The sequence below is a fragment of the Phascolarctos cinereus genome, unplaced genomic scaffold (genome assembly GCF_003287225.1).
Source record: "Phascolarctos cinereus isolate Bilbo 61053 unplaced genomic scaffold, phaCin_HiC Scaffold_9;HRSCAF=440, whole genome shotgun sequence".
Classification (NCBI taxonomy): Eukaryota; Metazoa; Chordata; class Mammalia; order Diprotodontia; family Phascolarctidae; genus Phascolarctos; species Phascolarctos cinereus.
In genome coordinates this window covers 228,471,910-228,490,973 of record NW_027556402.1, presented here as the reverse complement: position 1 = coordinate 228,490,973, position 19,064 = coordinate 228,471,910, and the positions used below count along the sequence as shown (strand labels likewise).

The following is a 19,064-nucleotide window of genomic DNA, read 5'->3' as shown; positions in this document are numbered from 1 at the left end:
TTTGGAGGAAGGAGAGTAGAGAGATGGGATCTCACTCACCCCATTCAATAGGGACTGGGGTAGGGACTTGGGTGCCAGGCTGTACATACTGCTGGGCTGCCCATGGTCCTGAGCATTGGAAATTCAAAAGCATCTTGGCTGCGATAAAAAAATCTGTGTCACCAGATCAGTGAAAACTGCATTCTTGACAGTATCTTTGCTGCCTCTGCCTCTAGCTTTCATTTAGGGGAAGGGTTCTTAAACCTTCTTGCGTCATGAACTCCTTTAGACCTGTGAAGCATCTGTATGTAGATCCCTCCTCAGATATGTTTAAATGACTAAAATAAAGCATATAGGGATTACCAAGGATACCAATCATAGTGACAATAAAGATGTAATGCTTCCCCCCCATCCTAGCTAATGGATCCCCTGAAATATATTTCTTGGGGGTCTCTGGAGCCTAAGAACCTTTGATTTAGGGTATATTAGAGCCTGGAGAGTGGGAATCTAGCTGTTCCCATACCAGGGTTTCAGAATCCTGAGACCCTGAGGTAAAGTGGGAGCAGAGTAAGGGGTGGGATGTTGAAAGCCAGGCCAAAGGGTTTAGAAATTGGGCATAGATGACCAGAAAGCATTGCAGGTTTCTGATCAGAAAAATGACATGCCAAAACCCTCCATGTCCTCATCTGTAAAATGGAGATAATGTTTGTGCCACATCCCTCATAGTCCTGTTGTGACAAAAGCATTTTGCAGAACTGTATAAATAGGAATTATTTTTATTGCTATTAGCAGAAACAGTGGTAGCCGTGCCTTTTCATAGGGAATGTAGTTGAAGTTTATCAAGAAACAACCCTGTGCTTTTTCTCTGTTTTATTTTGTTTTTGTCTGGTCTTGTGATTCATCCTCCCAGGGAACTACCTGGCATGAAAATTCCCTCCACCAGTGTAGATCTTTATCTCTTCTGTAGCTCATAGAATCCCAGATCAGGAGTTTTTAACCTTAAGGGGAGAAAGGGAAGGCTATGGACCCCTTTGGAAATCTAGTGAATACTGTGAACCCCTTCTCAGAACAATGTTTTTTAACACATAACATACAATAATAGGATTACAAAGGGAACAAATTATAGTAAAATACAGTTATTATATATATATACATATACATACATATATATATGTATATGTATATATATATATGTATTTAAAAATTCAGTGACCTCAGGTTATCAACCTCTGTCCTAGAGAGGTACATGGAGTCACTGAGAAGCTATGAGGGGTGCTCCTGGTCATACAATAGTATCTATCAGAGGAAAGAAGGAAGGAAGGGAGAGAAGGAAGAAAGGGAGGGAAGAAAGGAAAGAAATGAGTGGTTACTAAGTGTTTTACAAGTATTATCTAAGCAATCTTCACAATAATTAGGGGTGGTTGTAATGCTATTATTATCCCCGTTTTACAGATGAATAAACTGAGGTAAGTGGGGTTAAGGGACTTGCCCAGGGTCACACAACTAGTAAATGTCTGAGGCAGGATTTGAACTCAGGTTTTTACTCCAGGCCCAAGATTCTATTCACTGTGCCACAGTGAACCCTGCTATTTCTGACCCCAAGTTTGGCCCTTTGATGATGATATGAAAATAGCACTTTAAGGTTTGCAAAATGCCTTGCTGATATTGTTCAATTTGATCTTCCCAATGACCCTAGGTGCGCTGATTATTTTCATTTTACCAATTAGGAAACAGGATAAGAAAAGTTAAGTGACTAGGGTCACACATCTGAGGCTGGATTTGAACTGTGGTCGTCCTGGCTTTGAGGTCAGTGCTGTGTCTACTGTGCCACCCAGCAACTCATGTCACTCATACCCTTCTTTACATATGAATTAACAGAGTGTTTTGCACCAGCCTTGGAGAAATCAGTGAGATAGAGGTATCGACCTAGACTATCTATGTAAATAAAGAAATCCCCCGTGGATTTAAAGACTACACCAACCATAAAAAGGATGGCAGCATCGCAGAGGGCTGGGTTATGTTCCAAATCCTTACAGGGAGCACTTGGCTGTTTGGGGAATCAGATCCCTGCTCTCCTTCCTAGGGCTACTGCTTCTGTCCCCCTGGCTGCAAGACGAAGATCATGATCTGCTTGGCTTGCGCCCAGTCCATGGTTAACGAGAAAGATTTGAAAAAACTGCTTCCCGGCAACAAATTCGCCTGTGCCTTTCGTTCAAACCAGGTATGTAACGCACTGAGGTCTGCTAACGCCATGAGGCAATGGGCGCAAAGCTGTGAAGTCCTTGGTTTTCTTTGAATGTTCTCAGTTTTTTAGCCTCTTTGAGAAAACTCATTCCGTTCTGTTCTAACGAGCCTGATTAAGTGTTGACTATGTGCCGAGGGTGGGGGTTGAGGGGAAGGTGGGAGTACAGGGTGTCCCAAAAGTCTTAGTGCAGTATTGAGCTAACAGCTATTAAAGCTTCAATCTGTTCTAAATAAGACTTTTCGGGACACCCTATACAAGAAATGAAATAAAACAGTCCCTGCCTTCCTGCAGCTTCTGTCTCTTTCTTCTCTACTCTTTCAGTTCATCCCATGTTTGAGTGATTCTTTTCTCTAACCACTTTATCTAAATTAATTCATCATTTTCCAAGTTAGATTAAAATACATTTTCTAATAATAGTCTGAATTTTACCTTGATGTCTCTTGACACTTCTGCTGCTCCCTGCCCCTCATCTACTGTTCTGCCTCTATTCAACTTAAGTTCTTTTTTTAAATTTTATTTTTAATCTATGGAATAAGGCAAGCATTTCCATAATACAGTATAATAAAAATGATTGCACATGAAACATGAAATTAAATTGCAAATTTAATTCAACAAACTTTTGTAAAACACCTACTGGGTGCAAAGTGCAAGCACCTACTAGGTGCTGGGGGATACAGGGACAGAAATAAAGCTTATCTTCTGCTGAGGAGATACAACATGTCTGCACATTTTAGAAAATGAGGTATTTTGAGGACAGAAAGGGCTAACAACAGGGAGGGACCAGGGAACATCTTACCACACAACTGATCCTTGAAGAACATAACATTTCTGAGAGGCAGGAATAAGGAGCAAGTCCATTCAGGGCTAGTGGGTAGTGGGAAATGGAAGGAGGCTGAGGATCTAACCAGTCAGTTGGCCAGTTTGTGTGAAACCTAGAGCACATAAAGTGGACTAATAGTTTGCAAAGTTAAAATAGTACCAAGCCCTTCTGTGGCTTCATGTGGGCCCTAAGAAACCCTAACAACTCTTCATCGATGCAAATACACTCAGATAGGTTTGCTTTGCTGTCACTAATACATCTTAGTTCAGTTACCCCCATCTCAATTTATGTATGATGGCTGGAGGGCAAATCACCGCCAGACAGACCAACTTGGGATCTCAGTTTAAACCAGGGTGATTTCACCATCCCAATTAACTTGTAATTTGTAAAGGATTGTTTTACGTGATTGCACATGTGCAACCTATGTCTGATTGCTTACTGTCTCAGGGAGCAGGGAGGCGAGGGATAGAAGTTGGAGCTGAAAACTTTAAAGAAAAGCAGATCTTAAAAGAATTTTAACATGTAATTTGGGAAAAATAAAATATTATACATTAATTTTATAAAGGATAAGCCTGTAGTGGAATTGATCATTGTTTCACCACGATGGCTAAGGGACAGATCCGTGGAACAAAATGCAGTGAACATCACTGAACAACAACAGCTTCAAAAATATTTTGCTTCGGGCATAAAACATGCCACAATTTACTTGTCTATCAGTCAAAAATATTTATCAAGTTCTTACTATGTATGTACCTTGCACTGTGCTGAGATTGGAGATATGAAGAAGGGTGAAAAACAGGGTTCTTGCCTTGAGAAAGCTCTCATTCTAATGAGTGATTCAACAATTAAGTTATGTCCAAGGTATGTGTAGGATATATGGAAGGTCCCTTCAGAGGGAAGACACCAGTAGTCATGGGGCAGGGGAGGAGTGTGGGAAGAGAAAGAAGATTGGAAAAGTAGGATTTGAGCCAAAGCTAGAAAGAAGCCCTGGAAACCAGGAGGTGAAGATGAGAAGGAAGGGCATTCCAAGCACATGCAAACTGGCTTTTCCGTGTTAGGAAAACCTTTTGTGTTCTCAAGCTCTCCCGCAATCACTCTGCTCTTTACCTTTACTCTTCCCTACTCATTGCCTCTGGTGCCCCTGCTTCACTTTTAGAAGCAGTGGAAGGCAAGAGAGATAGAAAGGACAAGCCCCAACTGGTGCCAGAGAGAGAGAGGCAGGGGATTACAAGCCCAACAGGTATTCCTCTAAGTGGCCAAGCCATTGGAGGTCAGAGAGGAAATGCAATATTACTAACGTGCCATGGCTTTTAGTAGAAAGAGCATTGGAGTGAGAATCAAGAGATATTAGTTCTTCTGGTTCTGCCTTCAGTTATGACCTTGGACAAGTCATTTGCTTTCTTTTTTTTTTTCAGCCAAAGATAAGATTTATTAGAACATCCATCATATTGGGCAGACTCTTAAGGTGTCTGAATGTTAGTAAACTATTGGCTAGATTATAAAAATCTAAACAGTGGCTAGATTATAAGAATGCGAGCTGTGGCTAAATTTTAAGAATCTAAGCATCTTAATGGAGACAAGATGGATCTTATATACAGAAAGACTATGGGAGGGATCTAGGAGTGGCCAAGTAGTCTATGAGGTAATAGAACTCCTGGGACCTGGACCACAAGGCCAAGGGAGAATGGAGCCTAGATAGGATTGGGGGGGGGAAGTGGTGTAGGGCCATAGGGAGGTCCACAATGAAAGGCCAGTGGATGGGATTACCTCACGGGAATGCCAGAGATTTGGCCATGTGGGAAAGTCCAGGGTTTTTCCTTTTTGGGGTCTAGATCCCACCCTCATCATTCCCCCCTCAAACAAATGGGATCCAAATTCTTTTGGGGTAAAGGGTGAAGGTCTCGGCTTCTGAAACTGCTTCCTGCTGGCAAGGGGCATTGAGCTTCCTTGCTTCAAGGGGGTTCCAAAGAGGAGATTGACTGGAACTGAGCACAGGCTGCATCTGATGAGGATGGGAGCTAGACCCCAAAAAGGAAAAACCCTGGACTTTCCCATGTGGCCTAATCTCTGGCATTTCCCTGAGGCTATAATCCTGTCAACTGGCCTTTCTTTGTGGCTATGCCCAATCTCTGTTGCCCTTAACCTAGCCTGGCCCTCCATTTTCTTACCTCCCTGTGATAACCCCCACCCCCACCCCCTACCCCACCATTTCCCTATCCTATCTAGCTCCATTCTCCCTTGGCCACCCATGGAGTTCTATTACCTCAGACTCTTTGGCCACTTCTAGATCCTTCCCATAGTCTTTCTATATATGAGGTCCATCTTGTCTCCATTAAGATGCTCAGATTCCTAAAATCTAGCCACTGCTCTGATTCTTAGAATCTAGCTGATACCTCACAGACTCTCAGACTCCTCAAGAGTCTGGCTAATGTGGCAGATCTTTAATAAACCTTGTCTTTGGCTGAAAGAAGAGTTGGGTTGAATTCTTTTGGACCGGATCCACGTGTTGTGAGTTTGGGGTTCCAGTACTCCTAAACCTCTAGCTCTCATCACATCCAGGGAACGATGGGGGCACATTGGCTGGTACCTACTTTTTGCTACCAACTCTAGGTAAATGACCTGTAGTCTGGAAGACACAAATCTGCCAGAAAAAAAACTGCAGGGCCCAGATATAAAGCAGGGACTAGATTTAGGGCCCAACTTTGAGAGGATAAAATATCCTTAGCTCTGTTTGGATTCAGATAATTCAGTTTTCCAACCATGCAATATCAAATCCACCTCATAGCCAGACTCAGGAATAGCCAGGTGTGTAATGTTCCCTTTCAAAGGAACATAATGGGGAAACTGTGCCAGGAGGATCCCATCTTAGACTGAGTCTAAAATTGTCCTCTCGGCTTTTCCTGATGCTGACTTCCCACCAGTATCATGTTCTCTGAGTAGCTTGTGGCATTTCTTTCAGATGGTAGATTATTGATTATCAATAGATTATGATCCATTAGACAACTCAAAATAAAATCCTATGAGCTTTTACCTAATCACAGCTTAGGAAAAACTTTTCCAGGATTTACATCTCAAACTTAAATTTGTCCTGCTGTAAAAAGCCAATCATTAGAGATTTCTATACACTTGCAAATTCTCAGCAAGTCATAACCCAAAGGAGCTTAAACAGTTTACACATTAAAACAATAACCAACAAGAGCCAAATTATTTTAGCGGTAACCAAAGTATGAGAAGTTGCTTGACATAACTGACACAAAAAGTTCACCAGTTTGAAACTTGAAACAAACCCATTACCAAACAGATGGCTTCAATTTTGTTAAATTCATTTCCAAATTACTTAACACAGAGAATCAACATCTCATCATTGACAATTAAAACTACAAATGTAAAAAAGCATGCTTACCCAAGTTCAAGTTCAGAGGTCAGCTTCTTTACCTTGAGCAGCATGTGCTGAACCTGGGTGATGCTTCCAGGCCCTGGGGCCCAAGGCCATTGCCAGGGGGACCCAGGCTGTAGCTGCTGCCCCTCCCTCCTTCCTTTCCCAGGTGGGGGAGAGCAAAATCAAAGGTGAGGGGTAAAGGGTGAAACTCTCTTCTCCTGTGAGAGGGGTTAACATACCCTCTTGACTCAAGGGAAGGAAGTGGGACAAAGGAGTGACCAGGGTTGTGAGGAGGAGTTTCAAAACTCCTTAATGATCAATCACAAAACCCCCGAAATCTGCCAAGATATTTTCAGCTGTTCTAACTTTTCCCTGTAACCTCCATGAAGGAGGATTCGGAGGTGTGGAGGGAAGGGAGTAAGTTAGCCTCAGGGAACCAGAAAGCAACTACAGTTTTCCCCAATTCTCTAGTGCAGAGAAAACTGACAGAATTGGGCATACACTTTGGGATAGGACATCTGTCCTTGTCCTTTATGCTGCAGAAGGTGTATCTAGGTCCATGGCCTCGAACCAACCCAGTGGCCCGAGAGTCTGAAAGCCTCAGGCCGAGTGCAAGACAGCCTCATAACTGTCTGCCTGAAAAGCACCTGCAAACCTTGGTGCTTGGAGAGCAACTCCAACTGCAGAGCAAGAAAGGGGAGAGGGGGAGGCTTATATATCTTCCAGTCTTGGCTAGAGAAGAAATTGAGGTTAGGCAGTTTCCACATATGGGCCACCAAAATGATGAGATTTAGGGGTTTAGGGGTACTGGGACCTCAAAATAAGAACACGTGGATCCTACCCAAAAGAATTTGACCCAAGTCTTCTTTCAGCCAAAGACAAGGCTTATTAGAACATCCGTCATATTGGGCAGACTCTTAAGGAGTCTGAATGTTGCTAAGCTATTGGCTAGATTATGAGAATCTGAGCTGTGGCTAGATTTTAAGAATCTAAGCTGCCTTCCTTTTTTAAAGCACAGTTTTCCCGTTTTACAAATGAGGAAAAAAAACATCCTCCCTAAAACAGCCTTCTCTAAAAGTCTGTGTCTCTGCAATTCTAATATAATGATCGTTTTGTTTTCAGGCTGACAAATTGTTATAATAAAAGTATTGTGTGAATGTAGCCTGTGCTTCCCTCAAACATGGGCCTCTGAAAGCTAAACTGATATCCAAGGCATGCTTTGGATTAGCATCTAATCAAAGTGACACCTCACAAGTCCCCTAGTAATGTTTTTACCCCCTTTTATTAAGCCAGAACAGAGGATGCATTAATTCAAAGAAAATGGTATTTAATGAAAATATATAAACAAGGTCTTGTTATAGTCAAATAAAAGGGAAATATCCCACTTTTAAAATAAAAAGGGAAAACCCTCTTTTCCCACATACATAGGAGCAGTCTCTCTCCTAATTTTCTATCCAATAGAAGCAGAAGGAACATGAGTCACACAAACTAGAATGCATCCTCGTCTCTCTTCTGATCTACAGTCCTGCATCACCAATGTCCTCATGAACATTTTGAAGATGCCCAGAGGCATCTCTATCTCAACATGACCAGAACAGAACTGAATGTACTTCTCCCCAAACCCATGCCTTTTCCACACTTGGTCAAGCACACCATGTTCTTCCAGTCCCCCCCGGTTCACAATCCCTGATTCATTCTGTCCTTACTTTCTTTCACTCCCCTCATATATAATCAATTGCTAAATATTGTCCCTCCCACCTTCACAACATCTCTTGCCTGGCTGCCCTTTTTTTTTTCACTCACAAAGCCCCTATAGTTCAGGTCCTGATCTCCTCTCCTCTGGAGTATTGTAATAATCTTGTAAATGGTTTCCCTACCTTTCCTCATTTCAACTCCACATAGCTGTCCAAATGATCTTTCTCAAATTCAAGTAAACCAGTAAACTCCAGTGTCTTGAATTGAGGAAGGAGGTCTATAGTTCAGGGAAATTTTAGCTCTTTTGTGCTTCACACCCAGGGAACCAGAAGACAATCTTTTTGAAATCTTTGATTCTGCTTCAGCAGCCATTCTCCTAGGCTTGCCTGCTCCTTAATTGGGGGTGAGGAAATGCCTTTCAACCCCCATTATGCTCCTCTAACCAACACTGGCCACAACAATTTTCTTGGAGTTTTACTTCAAGATTGGAAGAGCAGAGGAGAGACTTGGAACATTTAGCATTCATTCTTATAGTTACAACCACATCTCTGTTCTCCATACACTTGGAAACACTTTTGGGGCAATTATGTGGCGCAGGGGATAGTGCTCTGGGCCTGGAGTCAGGAGGACCTGAGTTCAAATCTGGTCTCAGACGTTTAGTAACTGAGACCTTGGGCAAGTCACTCAACCTCATTTACCTCAGTTTCCTCATCTGTAAAATGAGCTGGAGAAGGAAATGGCAAACCGCTCCAGTATCTCTGCCAAGAAAACCCCAAATGGGGTCACTAAGAGTTAGACACAGTTGAAAATGACTAAACAACAATGCAAACATTTTTAAACATTATTGTGAAGTTTGTGTTTTCAAAAACATGTTGGGATGAGAAAAGATTTATCTCTGTCTTTTCATTACTCTCTCATTAAGATCTCTTTGAGATGGTCTCAATACAAATTTTCCCATACATTATTAAATGATTGGTTTTCACCAGATGATACTCTTTTAAATACGTTTTAAAAAGAAGAGAAAGTTCTGGCAGCATTCAGATGTGTTACCTTTTAAAAGTCATTCAATTCAGTAAACATTTAGCAAGCACCTATTGTGTACAGAGCACCATGAGAAGACCTGGGGGAGATAAGACATAACTCCAGTCCTCATAGAGCTTACGCTTTTAGTAGATTGCTCCCTATGGTCCCTTGAAACCCAGCACCATCACAGTTTGGAATTTGGAAGACTAAGACAAGCTCAAGAATTTTGAACTCAAGACATTTATGTTTACTATCTCCCTGAAACTGAGTTACTTCCTCTGTAAAATGAGATGTCTGGTTGATTCATCTCCGAAGACCCTTCCAGCTTCAATGGGATGGGGCATTGTCATTTCAGCCCTGGTGTTTTATAGTTGGTGAATTTGACTTTGGAACCCTGATAAAAACGATGGGGGGGGCGGATGCAAAGTACCCTACGTGCTACGATTCGTGGAGATGTTAGGATGCCAGGAGTAGCCACGCAGCCCTTTAGGTTAGTCAAAAATTTAATGACTTAATTTGATGCAGAAATCTCACAAGAATGTGAACTAACCAATGCAAAACATAGATGTCAAATATATGTGTGTGTGTGTGTGTATACGTATATATATATACATATATATATATGTATATATATATATATGTATATATATATATGTATACACACACACACACACACACACACACACACTTACCATGTGGAGATAGAGTTTGGTCACAATGCCAAAACAAATATTTCGTCTCAGGAAATTTATGGCAATAAAAATGTCATCAGTATGCTCTATGGTGTTTTACAGGGTGATTTAACCTCTTGTGAAAATGAAAATAGTCCAAAGCATTATGAAGAACTTCTATTATCTTTTCAACGAGGAGGCTCCACGCAAACTTTATCACATAATATTTTGGCAACCAAGCTCCAGACGCCGGTGAAAGTAATTACACATAAAAACGGAACGAGATCTGCCAATGGCAAATTAATTGTGGCTCAATCTTTCCCTATGGTAAGTGACTTTATTGTTCAGATGCTAGGTTCTTCCTTAGACTTTCTGATATTTTTTTTTCTTGAGATGTAGTGGCCCTGGATGGTAAAAAAACTCTGACCAACTCCAGAGCTTGCAAATGATGTAATTGCTATTTTCTTTCCTACCTATATGTAAAATATTTCCTTGATCAAAGAGGTATAAGAAAATGAGAAAACAGAGATAGCTTTTGTTTTGTTTTGTGGGGCTTAAAATATAGGGAGGTGGGGACAATGTGCTGTAGGGCAGAGATATCAAAACTGAGAAATGTTTAACAACACAAACAAAAATACAATAAAGTAAAAATCATGTTACATTTCAAAACCAAGCTAATGTACAGCCCACAAAGATCCTTATGTGTTAATTAGTGGCCCCCATTTCTTTTTGAGTTTGACACTGGTCTTGTAGGGGATAGATTGTGGGACTTGGAGCTTGGAAGACCTGGGGTCAAGTATTGCCTCTGACATTTGTAAACTCTGTGACCTTGGGCAAATTACTAAACTCCCCTGAGCCTCAGTTTTCTTATCTGTAAAATTGGGATTATCTTAAAGCATCAACTTTTATATGGTTGTTATAAAGCTCAACAGAGATATTGGAGAGATAGATAGTTGTTTTACATATATATGTATGCTTAGAAATACAGTATATGTATATATATTCTATCCTTATTAAATATATTAAATATAATAAATTAATAAAAATAAATATAATAAATTTAAAAATATTAAATATGTATTTAAAAGACTAAATAAAAATGGCTTAGTAAAGGTAGCTTTATACATTGGAAAGGATGCTGGATTTGTAGTCAGAGAATGTGGATTCAAATCTCTGATATGCCAGTTGCTACCTGAGCAAGTCATTTATCTCACTTCCTCAAATGTATGACTTAAGGATTAGATTCTATGATGTCAATGGTTCCTTTAAGTTCTAAATCTCTCCTCCTATGATCCAGCTGACTTCCAGATATTCCTATGCTAGACCTAACAGATAATAGATGTGAACCTCTAATAAATTAACTACTTAATTGATTCAACATTAAGTGCCTACTATTCTTGGCCCTAAGGGAAAACATGAAATTTAGAGAAGATGTGGTCCCTGGCCTCAAAGAGCGTATAGTCTAGGGGCATAAGATATAGTTACAGGTTTCTACAATATAAAATGATCATATACTACAATATAAAATAATGAATTAATTAGAGAGGTTTAAAAAAGTTCCTGTTAAGGTTTGGGGTGGGAGTATTTGTTACTGAAATGGCAATATCAAGGATGTTTCACAGAGGAAATGCTATATGAATTAGGCTTTAAAGAATAGGTGGAGATATAATGCGTGAGGAGTGTTAGGTTGGGCATTCTGGGCATGCTCTGTAGAAGAATCTGGTCATTCATTTTTCTAATTGGTTTTGTGCACTTAAAGGGACTTTCAGTTAATTCCCATCCATGAGAAGCAGAAACTATGTTTAAGGTACTTGGGTCAGTCTGAGATCTTATTGATATAGTTGCTTTCTCCATCAATGCCAGTTATAGCCTGTCCACATTTACCAAGCATCCTCAGTGACTCTCATCCATGTCTCCCTGTATATCCAGTACAAGGGAGTCACCCAATGTTTTTGGGGGAAGGGATTTCTTCTAGCTGTTCTGATATTATTTAGGTACTAATGAGCACACTATTTAGACATAAATAAATAAAATGTGTTGTCCTTTATTCTCACTACATGACTCACCCATTCCTTTTCCTGTTATACATATCTTTGGTGATATTTATAACTCACTTTGTGTATTTTCACATGGAGATTGTTTCAAATAAAAATAGACCAACAGACCAGTAATCATGGTACTTGCCTAGTAAACCTCTTCTATATGAAACTCTGTGTAAAGTATAAAGCACAATGCTCAGGTACGGTTTTAGTATTAATCTCTACCCATCCCTTCGCCTTACTACAAGGTGCCTCTGTACATCTGTACCCATCAGGGGGCTTTTCTAGAAAAGAGTGCTAACTCTTCTGAGCTAAATAATCCAGCCAAAATGGGGACCCAGTATTTAATTGACCACCCATATATGTGTAAAGATATGTCAGTAAAACTGGAGCCCGTGTTTTCAACAACACTAGTAATAGGGGGAAAAACAGAGTTCACCTGTAATTAGCATATTATTAGATTGGTTTTATAGGCCTTTTTGTTGGAAGCTAATGGCTGATGCTTTGTTCTCTCCTTTGGGTCTCACACTAAGACTTGCCATCTCTGGGTTCAGTAATAATTAATCCCCTTCACACTTTTCCAAGTGTGATCAAATTTGGATCATACCAGAGGCCAGTTAATTTTCCATAGAGACTGTGTTCTCCGCACATCAATGGCACCCTTTTCAGAATTCATGGGAATTTTGTGAACAAAAGGTGAAGATGAGAGAGCATCCCATAGATGCCCAGCACACTGATGCAGAAGTGAGACTTTAGGGTTAGGCAGTCCTTTGGGCTGGTAATGTACTTTAACTATATGATCTCACTGGGCTCTCTCAATGAGACAGGGGAGGTGTGATCTGTAGTCTTGCATTTAGATACAGAGGATAGTACCAGAGCTAAGCACAAGAAAACAAGGCAAGAATTGACTTTAGGTTCTTTCTTGCTTAAAAAAAAAAGTAGAGGAGACAGTAAAGGAATTCTCTTCATAGTTGAACATAAATAATGTTTATTGGGAAGACATGGGTGTTCAATGAACTAACAAAAGCTGAGGAGCCAAAGGTTCACGGGGCTTCATCTGGGCTCCATCGCTGCCTGGTTTTGTGGCCTCAGGCAAGCAATTGAACCCTCCTGCCCCCTTCTCCATTGTAAAATGGAGGTAATGACATTTATCATCCATTTCCCCAACAACTTGGTCGTGAAGGTTAACTAATCATTCATTTCAAAGCAGTTCGTACATAGGAAGTACTACAGGAATGCTAAGCTACATTAGAAGAACAGCATCGAATGCTATTTTTTAGGACTCACTTCAAGGAAATACCTTGATTAGAAAATGTACTGAAATGTCCCACGTGTGTAGGGACTTACTACCGAAACAAATGGGGGTATTGTCACAGTACGATTAGACAAATGTCACTGGACCCTATAGACTACATGTATGTATATGCATATTGTGTAGATATACACATATATACATATGTATATTTGCATATAGGTATATATAAAGGCATACACCAACATATAGCCCACACGTGTTTATACATGTATACACACATGAATATATGCACACATGCATATTACATACATATATACATACACATGCATATGTGCGCATGTAGTCTGCATATGTTATATGTTATATGCCCATAGATATGTATAGACATGCCCACTTGTAGACATATATATATAAAATCTATACACACATATATCCATATGCATATCCATATCCATATATACACATATACTACTAGGTAATATGGTATAGTTTGGAGTAGAATTCCTGAGCATTCAATGAGTTGCTGTACCAAACTGAAAAGCGAGGTTCTTCACAATTTAGTCACCATCCCTGACCTCCTACCCCACTGCCTAGATTCTTACAGTGTGTATTTTCCAGCTTCTTTCAGCATGCACCACACAGCTCAGTCTGACCAGAGCAGCTTCTAGACTCTACACATATGATGGTACCACCATTCTTAACCTAAATGATTTAATTTTGTGGGCTGTGAATGAATCCTTGAAATACAAAGACTCTGAAGAAAAAAAATATGTGTCCTCAGAGGAGAACAAAGAAATGATGATTCAGAGTACAGAAGGTAAGTCCAAGTCCAATATGGTGGAGTTGAATTAGCCCTGGAATTTGAGTCAGAAGACTTGCATTCTAGCCTCGGCTCTGTTACTTACTAGCTGAATCTGAACAGGGTGCCTTCATTAGCCCCTCTGGGCCTCAGAATTCCTCAGCTCAAAAATGATGGAGTTGGGCTTGATGACCCAGAAGTCTCTTTCCTCTGTAATGTTCTTTAATTCTAGGTTTCATAGCAATTGTCATTGGATTTAAGAGCTGGAAGGGTTCTTAGAAATTGTCTCTCTTAGAACCTCTTAGTTAAAGATGGAGTGTGCTGAAAGCCCCAGAGGGGAAGTGACTTGCTGCAATTTACAGAGTGAGTAAATCCATTTCAACAGGATTTTTCTAGTAATGCCAGTGCCTTCCCTTTGTTGAGTGCCTCCAATTAACTGTGAATGTAACTTATATAGAAAGAGTTTGAGTGTTGTCTCTGCCATTAAACTATGAGCTCCTCAAGAAAAAAAGACTGTCTTTTGTCTTTCTTTGGATCTCCTGAGCTTAGCACAGTGCTTGGCATATTTATTATTGTTCATTCATTCAGTCGTGTCTTACTCTTTACGGACCATAGCATGCCAGTCCCTTCTGTGTTCCACTATCTCCTGAAGTCTGTCCAAGCTGCCTGGCATATGATAGGTGATTAATAAATGCTTGTCCACTGGCTTAACAGTTCCATTTATGGTCAATCAGTCACAAACCAAACAGATTATTTCATTTACTTTCTCTGAAATATTTCTCAAATCTCTCCCCTACCCTCCTCTCTATTCGCACTGCCTCTACCCTAATATAGAATCTCATTACCACTGCCATGGATTATTTTAATAGGCTCTACAGTCCTTGACTCTTTGTTTACTCTTTTCAATTCATCTTTCATATTGTTACCAGAATAAAATTTGTTATGCCTATATCTGGTCGTGTCATGCCTTGGCTGAAAAATCTTCTGTGGCTGCCTATTGCCAACTAAATGAATGGATGACTGGATGGATGGATGGATGGATGGATGAATAAATAAATAAGCAATGAATGAATGAATGAATAAATACATGAATAAATAAATAGACAGATGATACTTATCTATTGGTCTAAAATATAGATGTCCTAGAATATAGGCATTATTAATAAAAATGGATCATGAATGAAGCAATAAATATAGACTTTTCCATTCAGCCACCAGATAAAACCAATTATATCTGAATTGACATTGGCCGTTAGGCTATGTATGGATCATAGAAAACTACTTCAAAAGATCTTGCCCTATTGGTATGTAATCCCTGAATAAGAGTGGCAAGTTCTTACTGGGGGTTGGGTCTTATTTGCTTGCTCCCTTGCAGATTTTCAAAGTATTTATGGAAATAATATTTACAATGAGACTGTTTTACCTACCACCTTGTACAGTGTGAAATTTCTGATATGTTTTTTCTTGGTACAAATTTCCTATGATGTCTCTCAATTTTAAAAGAAAAGATGAAAAGATAAAATTAAGAAAATTTCTCTAATTTTTAGTTGAAATAAACTTATTGTTGTCTTTATCAGATAAAAAGCCAGACCAAGGAGAAATAAAGTCATCTCCACAGACCATGATGTCAGCCCATTTACATGCTTTCAATACTTCTTTGCTTGCCCTCATTCTCAAAAATCCTATAGAAGTCTGGGTTTCATGTGGGGAACCATTTATACCTCTGGACGGTAAGTGAGAGGGAAAAAAGGGAATCAATTCACAGTTTACTTTATGGAAAATCAATTAAATGTGTGTCCATGTCAACCTAGTGCCACATTTATGCAAAGGATGAATAGTTTGGTCTATCAATTCATATATGCAAGAGGATGGATGGCTTCATATCCCAGATGTGCCTTTTTTTCTTACAGGGATAGAATGTTTTGTCTGGGAAAATGTCTAATTTAGGTGATAAAGAGATTCTCAATGTACAAGGCTGCAAATAATGGTATACATTACAAAATAACAAATGAGTTTAATTCACCACGAGGAAGAGCTGTCCGCACATCTTCATTTTTAAGAATTACCCCCTTTAGGCAGTAGGTGGGTGTTTAAAAAACAAATGATTCCAAACCAGGCTTCCATCACCACTGAATAGATTTGGGGAGTGGGAAATGAAAGATGGCTCTTGCATATGCTAAATCCTTATAATAAAGCAGTGGTGCTATTTTCTCCCCTCTTTGATTCCACATGGACCTGCCTTAAGTTGTGTCATCTTTCAAAGATGTTTCTTTTGATGACCCTCACCTTTTAATTACTTGTCTCTAATTGGATCTATCTCATGGACTTCCAGGGGCATTACAAATTATGGGCTTGTGTGATAAATTGCTGTTGATAAAAGAATTCAAGATAAAGACCCTGGGTTTCTATGATTGCAGCTTTGCAAAGATCAGAAAAACTTGAAAGAAAGAATTGGCTAAAGAAGGACAGAATTTTGGCTGATCTGGAATTCATGAAACACAAAAATGAGACAGTTAAAAGGTTAGTAGGAAAAAAAAACAGAATATGTTCTGTTTAATTCAGAATATGACCTCATTTTACGGATAGATGTTTTACTCTAGATAGGTATTTAGCTAATGAACTATAGACAAAACACAGCTATGAAAGCAGTATAACTCTCATGGCTAATGTCACATTTCTTGACTATTGATTTTGTTTTAATAGTCACATAGCAGACACCCTGTCCATATTACAAGCTCAACCTGTCCCAAACTAAACTCAGCATGTTCCTCTTCTCCCTCCCACTTTTCTTCCCCCTGCCCCCTGAAATCTGCCCCTCTTCTTGACTTTCCTAGATCTGTCAATGGCTACATCAGAGAGCTAGCCAAAGAACCTGGGTCCAAATACTACTTCTGATGCTATTCTCTCTAGATCTTGGGCAGATGACTCGAACTCCCTGGGTCCCTGTTTCCTAATCTGTAAAATGAGGTATATGGATTAAATGACCTCAGAGGTTCTTTCTCCCTCAAGTTCTGCAATCATCTCTTCCCCAGCCAATGAGCTTTCAAACCTGAGAATCACTACCGACTATTTTCTTCACACTCTGACTCCATAACCAGAGTTCTCTCCATTGACCACACTGATTCCCCAAAAGGGGATTCCTTCTTCTTTGAAACTCATGTAGCTCTTTGACCTTTCCTTTGGATTTATGATATTTTAACTTAAAACTTTTTCAATGCATGACTCATCCCTCTGCTCATTGAGGGCAAGGCATATGCCATTTTTTCATGATTGTGTCTCTGGGTTCTCAACAGTTAGGGGTCAAAGTCTGTATCTTCATCAAAGTAAGGAGCTCCTTTGAAACGGCCTCCTTCTAACAGGGCAGATCATCACCTTCTTGGTATCTTGACAGTCTCAGAGTTGCCAGGGGGCTTGGGAAATGAACTGATTTATTCAAGGTTACACAGTCATTTTATGTCAGAGGCCAGTCTTGAGCCCTAGTCTTTCTAACTGGGAGGCCAACCCTCTACCCACTCTGCCATTGTACATATCCATTGACTTTAATCTAGCTATTGTTTTCTTGGAGAGGCAGCACGGCATGGAGAGCTCTAGCTTTAAAGTTAGGAAGACTTTCATTCAAGTCCTGACTGATCCATATTGGCTGTGTGACATTGGACAAGCCACAATCTCTCAGTGTTCTAGGCACCTCTCTAAAAAATTGTGGAGAAGGTGGTGACCTGCATTAGTAGAAAGAATTTCCTCATCTGGAATTTCCCTTGATATGACATGAAATCATAGGTCCAATTCTTTATTATTTACTTTGGGGGGAAGTGGTATTCCATGCCCCACCTTAATGAATATTATTATATCACTAAACTGATGACATTATATTAGCTGAAATGGGACTGTGGAATCTCTTCCTTATACCTTATATACCATTTGGGGGAGGGAATGCCTTCCTAAAATTAATCCCTGAGCTTAATTTTCATTGTCTTAGAGACTGGTGCTAGAGTTGGTGGTTGTATTTATATATCCCTAGGGAGATTTCCTGAAAGTGAAGGAAGTCCTCCCCCTCTAAGTGATATTGTCAGAGAATTTAGAACCAGAAGGGACCATAGAAAAATCATTGCCACAATTTGATCCAGACAGATTAAGTAAGTGATTCACCCAAGAGCACAGAGGATTTGAGACTAGATTTTCTGTTTATAAGCCTCTTTATTATGACTCTGGTGAACTGTCCACCAAACTATACCCCAAACTTTAAATGTTCTCCAGATTCCACCCCTGTATACTCCAAAGCGTACCCACATTGATCTATTTTGACAAATTTTGATATTTTGATCTGTTCTGATAAATCTATAAACCACTGTACTGCGAAAAATATAAGCCACGTTCACACTTTATACCTTCCCATTTGCGAATAAAAACCATCACCCTTGCTCCCTGATCTACTCACACGTGTCTGTATATACAGTTGTTGTTATTGTTGTTGTTGAGTCATTTTTTAGTCATGTCTGACTCTTTGTGACCCCTTCTTGAGGTTTTCTTGGCAAAGATACTGGACTGGTTGGCTATTCCCTAAATACTCTTGTCCCTTCTTATTTCTCTATCCCTTTACTATGCCATGATTTGTCCCTACACTGTTTCATACACAAATATAGACTCTGACATAGATATATTTATATATTATATGAAAATACATGAATATTCATATGTACATATACAAAATAGTAGCTACCATAACAATAATTTATAAGCACGTGCAAACACACATCTTTATATACCCAAAGAGCTGGTTCACGCTAGATGCATAAGCTTGGAACAAAGATCCACATTTCCCGACTCCTAGTTCAGCACTTAATAAAATGAGAGCTGTGTATGAGATAGGGGATTGATTGTTGGGTGAAAGTGGATGTGAAAGAAATGGAATGAGTAAAATGCCATCAGGTAACTGCCATTTACTATTTTATATGCTGATGTTGTGGTTGGGGTCGGGATGGGGATGCTTAATAGCATTTAAAAATCAATCATAGTCCCAATGGTCAGCTTCTTAGCTATTTAGGCCAAACTGACCTACTTCCTGAACTAAGGATTGCATTTCCCACCTCCATGCATTTGCATGGGTTATCCTGCCCCTTTCTCAGCACTATCCCTTAGAAGGTCTGTCTTTCTTCAAGGTT

The 19,064-nt window shown here is 39.8% G+C and overlaps 1 protein-coding gene across 1 annotated transcript in view; it reads left to right on the top strand.

The window, feature by feature from the left end:
* Positions 1-19,064, top strand: part of DCDC1 (doublecortin domain containing 1) — a 66,450-nt gene that overhangs the window by 28,653 nt on the left and 18,733 nt on the right. The window contains 6 exon segments of the mRNA XM_078148871.1: positions 2,063-2,200; positions 9,936-10,139; positions 13,725-13,923; positions 15,483-15,635; positions 16,323-16,405; positions 16,407-16,425. Coding sequence (XP_078004997.1) covers positions 2,063-2,200; positions 9,936-10,139; positions 13,725-13,923; positions 15,483-15,635; positions 16,323-16,405; positions 16,407-16,425 — 796 coding nt within the window.